Genomic DNA, 13,376 nt, shown 5'->3' on the forward strand with positions numbered 1-13,376 from the left:
AGAATTTGCTTTAATCTTACCTCTCATTTGAAATATTAAATATACACTTTTGTTCTGAAGGTGGCCTACAACTAGCAGCCTAAGCCAGAACTGGAACATATTTCCTGATTCTCTCAGTCACTAGTACAAAGTCCCTCTCTGTTTGTGATCTTGAGGAAGACATTTATATTGGTTGTGTAATTGTTTAAGATCTTTCACAAATTATTTATGCATTTTTGTGGGTAATACTAGTTACATTTCTGTCTTGTTATGTTTCTTTCACACTAGTATTTGTTAAAGGACTTTTAGATCTTTCAATGCTTTGGACTTCATTATGAATTTAACAGTGCTAACAGGTTTTGGTGCCAAGTTCAAACGGTATTTGTAGCATGAAGGAGACGAATACAAATATTAAATCTGGCATTGCCAAAAATACTAATGTACGTGTCCAAAAATCATTAATTGAAAAGAAAGTAGATATCCATTGAAAATTATACTATTGGAGAGACAAAAAGCAACCCTTGCCCTGTAGAAGCGGTTACACTGATGTGTCTCTACTTGTAGAGCTCAGCAGCCTGCCTGATAGCTGGTTATCACATGTATCAGGCTCAGTTGCTGCTGTGCTGAGACATCCCAACTCCAGCAGCCCAGTCTTTAACGTTACAGAACATGGCAGGATTTCTGAAATGAGAGTCTCAGCAGTCCCTAACGTGCTTAGTCACAGACTGAAGTTCAACCTTAGGAAAAGGCTGAGTGACAAGGGATCCTGGGCCATGCCTCATGACCCCGAATGTGTGATTCATGGTGGCTAAACAGACTATTACTCACAGCTGATGTGGACAAGGGAGTGTGCTGTGATGCTTTTTAGCTGGCAGTTGCTCTGGTAAACGTGCTACACTGCAGGCAGCCATGCTTTGGAACGGGATTTACAATGCCATGATGGCTGCAGCTCCAGATGCTGCATTGAGATCCAAGGGTACATCCAAGCCCACACTCCCATGACTTCCCAGGCGTTACCTCCAAGACAGTCAGCTGAAGCACAGAGCATGAGAAGGATCAAGGATTTAAAGGAGGAAACAAGGACCCAGAATTAAAAGAAACTGATTTACAATATTCCACTGTAATTTATAGGAATATATTTGTTAACAGTATAAGGAAAAGAGGTTAATATAGACATTCCTTACACTCCTTCACAGCCCTCAAACATTAGAAAAAAATCTGTGCATGAGGTTCCAAAAAGTATGTTCAAAATCTTCAGACACCAGCAGCTACTTTCTGACATTGTGGACAGCCATACACGTGTGCATGTCTGTGCGTGGGTTGAGCCCCGAGGGAGGGGTCAAATCCCGTTGTACCTGACCACTGGCAAGGTCTAAGTAGCAAGTTGTCAAAGCACCTTGGGGTGCCCCGACTGGAAGGGGCCACCATGTGCCCACGGCAAACAAACTGCTCTTGTCGGGCTACCCTTTGCATTGTGGCCTCTCTGCTGGGTCGGCACAGGCTGGCTGTGAGATGTTGGTGATGCTGCAAGGCCCCACGCAGGTACCTGGCAGCTGCAGGAGGTCTTCCGCTCTGGCAGCAGAGAAGTTTGCCAGAGGGGATACAGTGGGCAGGGAAGCGTCGAGAAGGTGAGGGGCCGTGGTGGTCCTGCCAGGCTGTAGCTGGAGATTGGTGGGGTCAGTGCGTGGCTCGAGGTCCTGTGCAGAGCGGGAGCAGTGTAGGCGGGGGGCGAGAGGCCGGTGTGCGCGGGGAGGTGCAGGCTTTTGTGCGTGTGTGCGTGAGGAGGAGGTGGGGGTGCGAGGCGGGCGGGGTGGCGGTGGGAGGCGGTCGCGCAGGGCGTGGGTGGGAGCGGTGGGGCGCAGGGCGGTGTGAGGGCTGTAGGGGGCGCTGTGCGCTCTGCCGTCGGGGTGGGGATGGCCTAGAGGAGAGGCCAGGTCGCGGGACGCTGGTCCGAAGGGCGGCGAGTTCGGTTCCCCACCCCCCGTTTTTGCCCGCGCATCTTTTTTCTCTTCTCCTCCGGCATCGCCTCGGCCCCACCTGGGCTAGCAGAGCACGGGCAGCTTTGGCTCCCCTCCTTGACGGGTCCTGATGGGGAGCCGGGAGGCTCGCTGCCCTCTTGCTCTTTCGGGCCCCTGCAACGGAAGAGGGCAGAGAGCCACAGGCAGGAGGGGCGCCTGGCTGCTGGCCGGGCTCAACCCTGGGCTGCAGCAAAGGGCTCGGCAAGTCTGGCGTGGGCGAGAAAGGCAGCGCAAGGCCAAGCCGGGCTGCCCGCGGGCGCAGCTGAAAGGAAACCTGCAGCAGCCCCAACCCTGCCTTCCAGGGACGGGGCGGGGGGGGGGGCTGGCAGGCTCAGCACGCCCCAACCAAGCACACACGCCTCCTCTGAGGAAAAAAATCTCCTTCCCTAACTTTCTGCATCGCCTCGGCCGTACGTGAACCCTGAAACCGGAGGCACGAAGCCAAGCGGCTGCAAGTCCTGGATTTCTCCCAGTTCTCCCTCAGAGAGTAAAGCACCAGCTCCCCCTGCTCTCCCAGCGCCGATCTCACCGCTGCCGATGGCCGAGGCTCCTCCTCACTTCCGTTCTCATCAAACCAAGATGACGAAAGCAGCGTCTCCCGTCATACCCCGACGTAGCTGCGGCCGCTCCCCTTCAGTGGACGCTATTATCAAAATGGCGGCCGCGGCGGGAAATATGAGTGGGGTTTGTCGCTGGCATGTCTGAGAGGGTAGCTGAGGCGCTATGGATGTCTTAGGCTGTATGAAGTCCCTGCTCCTGGCAGCCACGCAGTACCGGGCCGCCAAGACACCGCCCAATGCGGCGCTCCTGCAGCGCAGCCTGGAGGTGAGAGCGGACCCCGGCCTAGGCCCCCGGGCCGCGGTGGGAGGGGGGTGGTGCGGCCGGGAATGAGGGGGTGGCCGTGGTGTCTCCTCGCGCTTGGGGGCACGGATGACTCTTCTCGGGGCCCGGCCTCGGCTGGCTCCTCTCCGCCGTCATCGCCCTGGGCGGCCGCAGCGGGGGCTTCTCCGTGGCTCGGCAGCCGGAGATGGGGAAACCTGCTCGATGATCGGTTGCTGGGGGAGCCGGCGGCTGAGTGAGCCCATCAGGCTGAAGAAACGTTTCAATTTTTAGCAATATTCTCTGACTATTGCTATGTCCTTTATTACAATATTTATGGTAGTTTTGTGTATCTGTAGATATGTGAAGTATGTTTATATGCACATAGGCGAAGCATACAATGTGCCTTATGAACTACTTTCTGGTTTACATATCTCCTAAATTTTGACCCACAAGGGTTATTTATTTTCACAACTTCAAAACAGAGTTTGAATGATCAGCTGGTCTTGTATCTGGAGTTTGCTGCCTTCATGGAAGATGTAATCAAAGGTAGTTGCTGCTAAGGGGTAGTAGGCCTGTTCGTTTCCCTGGCCTCCCAGGAGAGCCTTCTGCACAACCCATGTGCTGGGCATACTGGTGTGCTGAGAGATTAACACGCTGACTGAGTTACTTAATCTGCAAGGTATCTTTTCAAATGCAGATATATTTATTTTTTTAATTGCTAAAGCATTAATATTAGAGTTAGTATTCAGCTTAGCTTTCTTCTCTGTATCCATTGTAAAGGGGTATACAGGGAATATACAAAAACAACATTATGTTCTCTATTATGCAAGTGTAATTTGTGTCTGCCTGTATTGATATGCAGGTGTATCATTTTCGTTTCCTGAACTCTGGTTCCATTTTTTCATCTCAAGCACAGAGTGCTCCCAAAGCAGCACTCACTACCTGTTACTGCTTATCCTTCCTGCAGAGTGCCACCTTTGGTTTCCTGTCCACATCTTTAGAAAGCCGAAGGCTGAATATTCAATGCTTGTCTTGAGCAATCTGTTTGTTTGTTCTTTCAAAATAAATAAACCCTATTTTTTATCTATAGTGAAACGTGTAGGAAGAATAACCTGGTATTAATTCTGTTCAATGTGTGAAGAAATACAAAGTGTTGCTCTGCTACAGCTGTGAGTTTAAAAAGGATGCTGTTACTATGAATGCTGTCATCAAACAAACAAAAGAAGCCCCAATATGTTTATAAATCATCACAACATCAACTTGGTACTTTCCAAGAGTAAAGGGAACACACACAGGAATGAAAAACAGATTTTTTTTTTCAAATTATTTTTTTTTTGGCAGCAAACGTGAATACAAATGTCCTGTTAGAGTGGCACTTACATTCTCGGTTTGTCAAAGATGACCAAATCTATTTAATACAACTCTGTGTCCTTTGACTTCTGTGTTACTTTGTTGCAGTTGAGTAATCGAGGTTTTTCCTCCTTCATTTCCAGGTTATCTCTGGACTGAAGCTTACAAGATTATTTGCTTCAAACCAGATTCTACCAAGTGAATGTCTCAGTTGCCTAGTAGAACTCCTTGAGGACACTAATATAAGCCCATCTCTAACCTTGTCTGTGGTTACTTTGCTGTCACAGCTAGGTAAGGTTTGAGTCTGAACCTTTTATCTTGGGTCTAGGAGAGGGAAGACGAGACAGGTGCTGATTCTGTGGGTGATGAACTTTTTGGAAAAAGCTTAAGGTGTGAAAGATGAAGTGGTTTTTTTGTTGTAGTGGAGTGCTTGGCCTAGTCACCTGACTATAAGTACAAGGCCAGATAAGATGTTAAATCACCGTGAGAAACAGATTTGAGGTCATCACTGAGAAATGACAGTGATCATGCCTGACAGAATTTTTCTTCACTGGGCGGGATGAGGAATTATTCCTTGGGTCCTTGATTTCTGGAACCTGACTACCTTTTTTAATGAAGAAACCTGTCTAGAGGATGCAAAGATAGGGAGAAACCACACTACATCAAGAATTGTTGTCACTTCAGTTAAGTTCTCCCACTGGAGTGCTTGTTAGGTGGCCGTTTGGACTCTCCAACGGCCTGGACCTGTGTGCTTCAAGTTTCCCAATCAGGAAATTGGTTGTACTGCCTCTTACTTGTTTCTTGGGTTGGATTTATTATTTTTTTCTGCTTCACAGAAGTGAGACTTGATTATCAAGGCAGCTCTGTACTCACCATAACCTACACATGTAGGTTACATATACAGAAAAAAAATATCCCTTCACTACTTAGGTTTTCATCATGCATGAGTGGTTATTTGAGATTTGAGTCCTTTATGATGACCCTTTGTTAATTTTCTCTGATTCTTGCAGTTTTTAGCCTCTTTGAGCTTCCTTTTAGTTTTCTGAAATGGTTACTATAAAATTATATTGGTTGCTTGGGTTCTTAACTATTTCTTCCAACCTGTTGGGTCTGGAAAACTTTAAGAATTGGAGTCCTCCTTCAACTGATCTGTTGCTTTACCCATCATCCATGTTTGCTACATCTTTTCCAGGTCTGCCTAAGCGGAATTGGCATTTTGTATTTAACTATTGCTAGATAATCCTATCCAAGTATCGGTTTTAGTCCATTTGCCCACTCATAGCATGAAGCCAGAAACTGAGATCATTGATTTTTAAGCTTTAAAGCCTTTTAAGCGCAGGATTTGAGATCTCAAATAGGGCTAAAACTTTGTAGGTAAGAGGTCGGCTGTTCCTTCAGTGTCCAAGCATCTTAAGGAAAGGATTAGTGTTTCAATTAACTGTAAGTTCAGAAGTAAGGTAGAGATGCAAGTGCGTAGGAGCTGTGATTTATTTGTTGTTATTTGTGAAATATACATGAAAAACTGATCAAAGACTTTGGCTTCTGCTTAGATTGGTAGCTAATCCAACAGTTGCTTTTGCTCTTACATAGTCGTCTTTGTTAAAATCTCTTAAATTCTAGCTTTAGACAATGAGACTAGAGAAGCTCTTCAGGATACCTACAGTCTAACCAGTGTGCTGGCAGGAGTGGTTCATCGAAGTTCTACGAACCTTAGCGACCCAGTCTTACTACAGGTAACCGGAACTAAGGCATAATAATATTTGGTTGCTGTTACATAGTATACATTACACTGTATGCATGTAATAACCCTTTAAAAGCTCTATCTGAAATAATGTTTTGAGGAAAAGTTGATCTGTGTATTTCATTTGCTGTATGAGACTAGTATGACAGGGTTTTAACATTGCATAGAGTTCTTTGTATTCTCTCTTTAATCTTTCCTGTGCTTCTCACCTGCTCTAATTAATACAAACAACAGACAAAAAAGCTGTTTTTAAAATTATTTCAAGAAATCACCTCTTGAGAGCTTGGAAGGTTATTTTCCAGGTAAGGTATTTATTTATTTCTCCTGATGTTCACAATAAAAGCCTGCAGATTTTTATCTAATTAATACTTTGACAAGTAATTGTGAAAGAGTGAAAGGAAAGCTGTGGCTGCCGGTTCTCCTGGAAGGTTTTCAGGGCGTGTATGCCTCCTTCCCTTTGGTCAGGGCTATCTGCCAGTGAATGTGAGGGGGCGGTGCTAATGGAAGCTTATTTTTTAGGAGCCAAGTACAGACATTATTGATTTTTAATTTATTTTCTTTATTTTTTCTTGTTTTTTGGTGAGCACGTGATATTTCATAGTCAGACTTCACCTATTTTAACGTGTCCTTTCTGTGCATTGAACAGTAAAGTTGGGCAAAATCTTTCTTTTCTTTTTCTTTTTTTTTTACCATGCACAGGTTTTCTTATACGTGACTGAGGTTTCAGCAAGTACTTGCTAGCTACCTGTGGTGACACAGAAAATGAACTTGCTAGCAGTTCTGTTGCCCTTGATCTGTGGAAAATGAGTCAAGCATCCAGTAAAGAACAGGTTTTTTTCTCATGGTTTGTGTATTTCTCAAAGCACTAGGAGTACTAGAAAACTTAGGGATCCAGGTGACTTGCCAGTCCATGAGAGAGATTTTGTAGTTACCAAATAGATCCAATTATAAGACCTTTAAGCTCTTACATCAGCTGTTTACATGGTGAGATTTTGTTTCAGCTGCTATCCTATGCTGTGATTTTTGTCATGTTTGAGTATATTAACTTTACATTAACTCAGTTACATTGTGTGCCAAAAGAATGCTGTATGAAGAACTTTACTACCATTAGATCTGTTGGCAGTCTTCACAGCAGACCTGTTTTCTTATAAAATACTTTTTGCAAGAAGTTGCAAAGTGCTTTTTGGATTTTGGTGAAACTTCTAGATCTTTCAATAGGGCAAAGCCCCTTTCTCACTGACAGAATGGAGAACTCGCTGATAAGGCAAACGGGAGAATTGGATGGGCTAAAATGGTAACTCTCCTGTCAAAATCTTATTCATCTGTTTGGGCTTTTAATAAGTATATCAGCATGGTAGGACATTACTCATGTGCTTGCAGCAGCTTGTGTAATTGTTATGTTACAGAGTCTGAAAATTGATTCAGTTGTGGTGTCTTGTTATTTGTCCTTTCAGTTTCAGCTTTTGTAACTTGTAACATTCTTCAGCCAGATGCTATAGGAAAGACAGATGTGAATAGCTTTTATTTCCTCAGAGTATTCAGTTGCTGCAGAGGCTAACCTACAATGTTCCGGTCTTTTGCACTGGTGCCAACATCGATGAATTAATTTCATTTCTAATGCATCATGTGTAAGTGTGTACTCAATTGTCTTTTCTTATGGGAAACATCTAGCCAAGTTTCTAAGCTTTCTGAAGGCCACTAGGCATATGCACTAACCTGGTCTCCAGAGTGAACTGTAGCATTTTTGCTCTGAAGTTATCAGAGATTTTTCTTTGAAAACCATGTTGTTACAGATTGTCAAATGCAGTGATTGTGTGACTTTGGGTGATTGAATATTAATTGGCCTCTTAGCTCACCCCCAGACCCTAGGAAGCAGGGATCTAACAAAGAGAAAAGCCAGGAGAAAATCCTTACTTGTCATTAGGAGCAGACTTATGTTAGATTAATATGAATTTTGTGCAAGTGTCCTTGTAAGAGGTCTAATGACTATTAAAAGCACCTGCGATAAAGGACCTTTGATAGCACTCATCTCTGATACTGTTGGTTTTTTTTTTTACAGATGTGCTCAGTTAAAAACTGTGCTTGCTATGGGGATTGCAATCTGATTTTGTTTTGCTTGGTGGAATGGTGTCTAATTAAAAAACAAAACAAAAAAAAGAAACCAAAACAAAATAAAAAGTCCTCTGACCCCCCAACCCACAAATTCTTGCAACTAGATTTTGGATGCTTTAATAAAAATATCTTTGTTTAAATTTCTGGACTTTTCTTTTAAGTCAATCCACCGAAGATGAGTTAACGATACCGTGTTTAGGACTCCTGGCAAACCTCTGTCGTCACAACTTATCTGTTCAAACTCAGATAAAATCTTTGGTAAGAGTTTTGGTTTTTGTGGCATGATTCTCTGGCTTGAGGGCAAAAGAGGGTTACTTCACTTTGGGGCATTACCTTAGTATCTCTTATGTGCTTTTTTTGCGGCAATGATAACCCTGACCTGTATGTTCTGCAGAGTTGGTGGTTGTTTCTCCCTTATTGGAGAAAATAACCAGTAGAACAGGAAGTTGGGTATTCTCTTTCCTTCTCTATATTGCTGTATTGTTGCACTAATTTGCATTATGTATTCAGTTTCTGCAACTGTTCTCTGCAAATGAAAGATGAATTTAAAATTTGAGTATTCTTCCTTAGAAAAACTAAATGTCATTACATATAAAGCATGTAGTTGGTTTTTTAGTAAGCTGCATCAACTTTGGCCAAGGAAGAGATTTGTCTTTTAAAAGATAAATCAGTAAAATACCATTGATCTTGATGTCAGGTCAAGGCCCTTGAATCCTCAAATACGCATCCATATCTGAGCCACTCTGTTCCTGTCTCTTCATAAATCAGTGCAAACTTGACTTATTTTTCAATTCAGAAATACAAATTCATCTACATGGCAGTGAAATGTTGTACTGTTTACTTTGGAAGAAAGGCGGCGGGGGGAAAGGAGCAGCTATTGTCAGATCTGATCACTGAGCAGAGGAGGGATGGGGGTCAATTTTCAATGGTTATTTTCTATTAGAGACTTTAGCAAAATGACTTTCTCATCTCTCTCTTCTTAAAATAATGATGGTGTTTCTTCCTTGGGGTTTTTTGTTTGGTTTTTTGGTGATGTTTTTGTTTCATTTTTCCTCATACAAGTTCAATAGAGAATTTAGTCATTGTAATCAACACCAGTATTGTGCAGCAGAACATGAAAATAGATTTCCTAGAGAACAGTTGTTGTTCTAATATACTTTTTTGTATTATTATTCATTATTTGTATGGCTTATAAATATGTACAATCTGTAAGTTTGGTGTTTTTATAGAACAGAATAAAATTTATAATACCTATGTTTCTCCTTTTTGCTTTAGAATAATGTGAAGAGTTTCTATCGTACCTTAATAAGTTTCCTGGCCCATAGTAGTTTGACTATGGTTGTGTTTGCACTTTCAGTATTATCAAGCCTTACTTTGAATGAGGAAGTAGGAGAAAAAGTAAGTGATACTTTGAAGTCTGTTATATTCTTAAGTTGTAGTTAAAACTAATAGTCACACCGTCAAAATAAAATTCTAATTCCAGCTAGTTTTAATAAGCAAGAGACCCAGCAAAGTATGTGCCCATATGTAACTTTCTTCTGTCTTTCAGTTGTTTCATGCTCGAAATATCCATCAGACTTTTCAGTTAATATTCAATATTGTTGTAAATGGAGATGGTACTCTAACAAGAAAATACTCTGTTGATTTACTCATGGATCTTCTGAAGAACCCCAAAGTTGCAGATTATCTTACCAGGTATGGCTTCACTTCATAAAAGTACAGGATATTTTTCATAAGCTGTTGTTCAGTTCCTTTGCTATATGCTATTTATATTCTGAACGAAACATTGGAAAAAAATTCCCTAGATGCTTTTTGAATGTTGCTAGTTGATTATAACTGCTGTACCTGAAACTAAAGGATTCTTGTGTTACTAGTTTCACACAGAAGTGTGAATCAAAATCTGTTTTTTCATTGTCACTTCAGGAATACTTAATAGCTGTGTTCAGTAACTCTTTGTCTGTACAGTATCAGTAGTCAGATAACTTGGAGTAGCTATTTTGCCTTTTACAGACATTATACTATTATCCTGAAGTGGAATAGCACAGTTGCAGTTGTAATCATTTACTGGAAGGCATTACAGAGTAGCTCTGTGGAGAGCTTGACTAGTGGTTCTGCAAATTCAGCTAGCAGAATTTAGTTGCTGAATTTCAATCTAAATCTAGCAGTAAAAATAGTTGGAAAATCTTGGCTTGTTTTAAGGAATTTGCTTTCATTCTTAGAATATTTTTAAAGCTTAGTCTCTTTTAAATAGAAATTACATTATCAAAACTATTACTGTGCTTGAAGTGTTTGTGTGCAAACACAATGTTTGTGCTTGCATTCATCACTTGGCATAAATGTCTGAGTGGTGAAATTAATTTTATTTTTTTTCTTTTTTTCTCTGTGTGCTGTAGATATGAGCACTTTACCTCATGCCTTGGTCAAGTATTAGATCTTCTTCATGGAAGGGATCCTGATTCATCATCTAAGGTATTTATACTTTTTCAGTTTAAGGCTATGAGGGTACAACTCCTAATCAAGTTTCACTTCTGTAGTCATAAGCAGGTTCCTTGTGTACAAAGTTTATAATGAAATACATTGACTTCAGGACTCTTAAGTGACCTATGGTATTCACCAAGTTTGTATTTTCTAGTTGTTTAAAAGACTGTCAGGTTGAATTTGTAATGGTTGGGGTTTTTTGCCAGATTATGTGTGTCTGCTTTCAGGCAAAAGATATAAAGGCAAAAAGCCAACGTAAACACCTTTTGTGCTTTGGCTAATAAGAAATTTTGGGATCTGCCAGAAATGGAGGGTGTACCCTGCTTCACTGGCTAAAACTTGAATTACTCAGACTTTGAACTGATGATTAGGGAGCTATGATGCTGATTTCAAAGATTTAGGAATAAATTTTTTTTCATATTAGTTGAACAAATTGATGCCGTATTTGGTTAAGCAGTTAACTGTTGCATTCTATTTTGTCTTGATACCACCTTATGTAAATGGAACCTTGGTTATCTGTTGCTAAAGGCTGAAACATGAAATGTTGTGAAAATTTTAGGGCTAAATACATCTGTGAAACAAATCTTAAGCTTTTTTTAAATGAATGTTTCACATCATTGTGAATAATAAATGCTAATGTTTCTGAGCATGTTAGGTTTTGTTGTTTATTGGTTTTATTTAGAAAGACATATTGACAAGGAGCTGTCCAGGGTGCTTTCCTCTTCATCCCTGAGTATGCACACGTGCATCCATTTGTCTCAGAATATTTTTCCTTCCATAGCTTTCTTCATTCTGAGTGTATATGCATTTCTGCTGCTTATTAGATCACTATCCAGCAGTCATGCTTTTTAAAAAGGAAGGGAAAACAGTACACTGAATACCAACTGTCACAAGCCTTCACCAGTCAAATGAACTGTGTTTCTGCTGCTGACTTGGCTTTAAGGAAAGAAAACTATTATTCACAAAACTTTAAAGTGCTAAAAGGAGTTGCACAGAACTTACACATCTCTTTAGACTTGTGCTATGGGAGTTGCAATTTCTGTGTAAGTACTTGATTTTAAAGCATTTGAACTCTCATTCACTTCACACAGATCTTAGAGCTGCTGCTTGCCTTCTGTTCTGTGATAGAACTGCGTCATACCCTGCGGCAGGCAATACTGGAACCATCTGGCTTGCCAGTCTCTGGAAATACTAGATTTGTGACTCGCTCAAAGACTTTTGAACCATCTGTTGCATTGGTGCACTTGTCAAACCAACCTTTGGAAGGCTCTGAAGACTGTTCAGTTCTAGCATTGCAACTATTCAAAGAGATTTTTGAGGTACCAAGACTGATAATTGAGTTTGAAGAGCTTCCTAACAGCTATATTTTTAATTGATTTTTTTTAAATAACTATTAGCATTTTACTTGAAAAATGGCATGTAAAAATATACCTGAAATAACCTTCAACACAGACACATTTGTAAAGTACAGCATGTCTTTAAAAGAAAAGGTATTTTACCAAGCATGGAATTCTAGAACAGGAAGAATTTTAAGTGGAAGATATGGCAGTTCATGAAGTCGTGAGGTAGATACAAAGCTATCAATGAATTGCTTTCTAGGACTTGTAGAATGAGGAAGCTTCTGCTGTTTCGGCATTCTTTGTTAAACTTCCTCCTCCAGTATGGTACTGGAACAGCAGTCTGAAATAGCAAGAGGCTGGGAAAGCTAGAAGAGGCTGGTGGAGGAAGGGGTAGAGTAAGCTTGGCTTCCTTGTTCTGTAGTTTTAAATATTGACATAAAACGTGTTTATTACAGGATATTATTAACAGTGGGAATAGTGCCTCAGCCGAACACTTTGTGGATCTTTTGCTGCCTGTTCTTCTTGATCATCTTCAGATGCCGGAACAGATTGTAGATGAGCTATTAGTGAAGAAAAAGTGTGAAAGAATGGTCAAGGCTATTAATGTCCTGACAAATATCCTTTTTATGTGCCTGTTGGAAATTAATTTATTACTCCTCCACCGTGATTTGCTCTGTTAGAAGAAAAGTCCATCTTGGGACACTTTAATAGCTTTTTAATAATAACTGCCCTGATTTTACTTTGGACTATCATCTTGAAAGACCTTAAGTAGCTTTCTAATTGCTGTGAAATTATTTTGTAATACAGTGGTGCAGGATAAAATGTGGTGGCTATTCAACAGTAGAAGCACTTTGCAGATCAAAAATGATGATGAGTGTGTTTTCTGTTGAAGGAGAGTTTGGGTGGCCATCTTGATCACTATAGTGGTTTTGCCTAGCTAGGTGCAGCTCCTAGCCAAATGTGATACAAATTTAGATCAGTGAAACAAGGAAGAATAGTGTGGAATTATTAAGTTTTATACTCCTCTTGGAGTCCTTAGTGTCCACAGTGTCACGTAGTAAGGAGGACATGACTGCAGGACATAGTCCTGTATCTAAGCTGAGTTCTGTGAATAAGTCCATTTGCTAGTTCTTGTATTATGGACTGATTGTTCACTGCCTTTTGTTCATCATCTTTCTTTATGCCACTCATTCTAGTGTGGTTTCCCTTAGCTGTCTGTTTCCAAGTAAGTGTGTGTTTTAATTGAAAAGTGAAGCTTGCTTGGCTTGTGAGTTAGGCATGATTTAAGTGGTTTGTGTAGTTGAGTGTTAAAAGCATTTTGGAGGCTCTTGTGCTTTGATACACTAACATTTGTGTCCTTTATTACTAGAAAAATGTTGCCTTTTGCTGCCAATACCTCAGCATAAGTATATTAAGTTTATTCTTAACTCTCAGTTTACTGCTCTGTAGAGATGACGCACTGAAAATGCGTGCCTCGACGGTACTGACTGCCAGCCAATGCACGTCTCTAATAGAACACCAGTTTACCTATAGTGG

General features: G+C 41.1%; 1 protein-coding gene across 1 annotated transcript; it reads left to right on the forward strand.

Moving 5' to 3' along the window:
• Positions 1 to 1,619: 1,619 nt before the first annotated feature.
• LOC129200344 (protein CIP2A homolog) lies at positions 1,620 to 13,371 on the forward strand (the record flags this gene model as incomplete). The annotated part of the gene is made up of 11 exons (XM_054811669.1): positions 1,620 to 2,822; positions 4,313 to 4,460; positions 5,790 to 5,902; positions 7,444 to 7,538; positions 8,184 to 8,280; positions 9,298 to 9,420; positions 9,572 to 9,717; positions 10,416 to 10,491; positions 11,592 to 11,819; positions 12,296 to 12,455; positions 13,280 to 13,371. Coding segments are annotated over exons 1-11 (1,380 nt in total), but the record flags the coding sequence as incomplete, so codon positions are not given.
• Positions 13,372 to 13,376: the final 5 nt, after the last annotated feature.

The sequence above is a fragment of the Grus americana genome, unplaced genomic scaffold (genome assembly GCF_028858705.1).
Source record: "Grus americana isolate bGruAme1 unplaced genomic scaffold, bGruAme1.mat H_6, whole genome shotgun sequence".
In the NCBI taxonomy this organism is placed as follows: Eukaryota; Metazoa; Chordata; class Aves; order Gruiformes; family Gruidae; genus Grus; species Grus americana.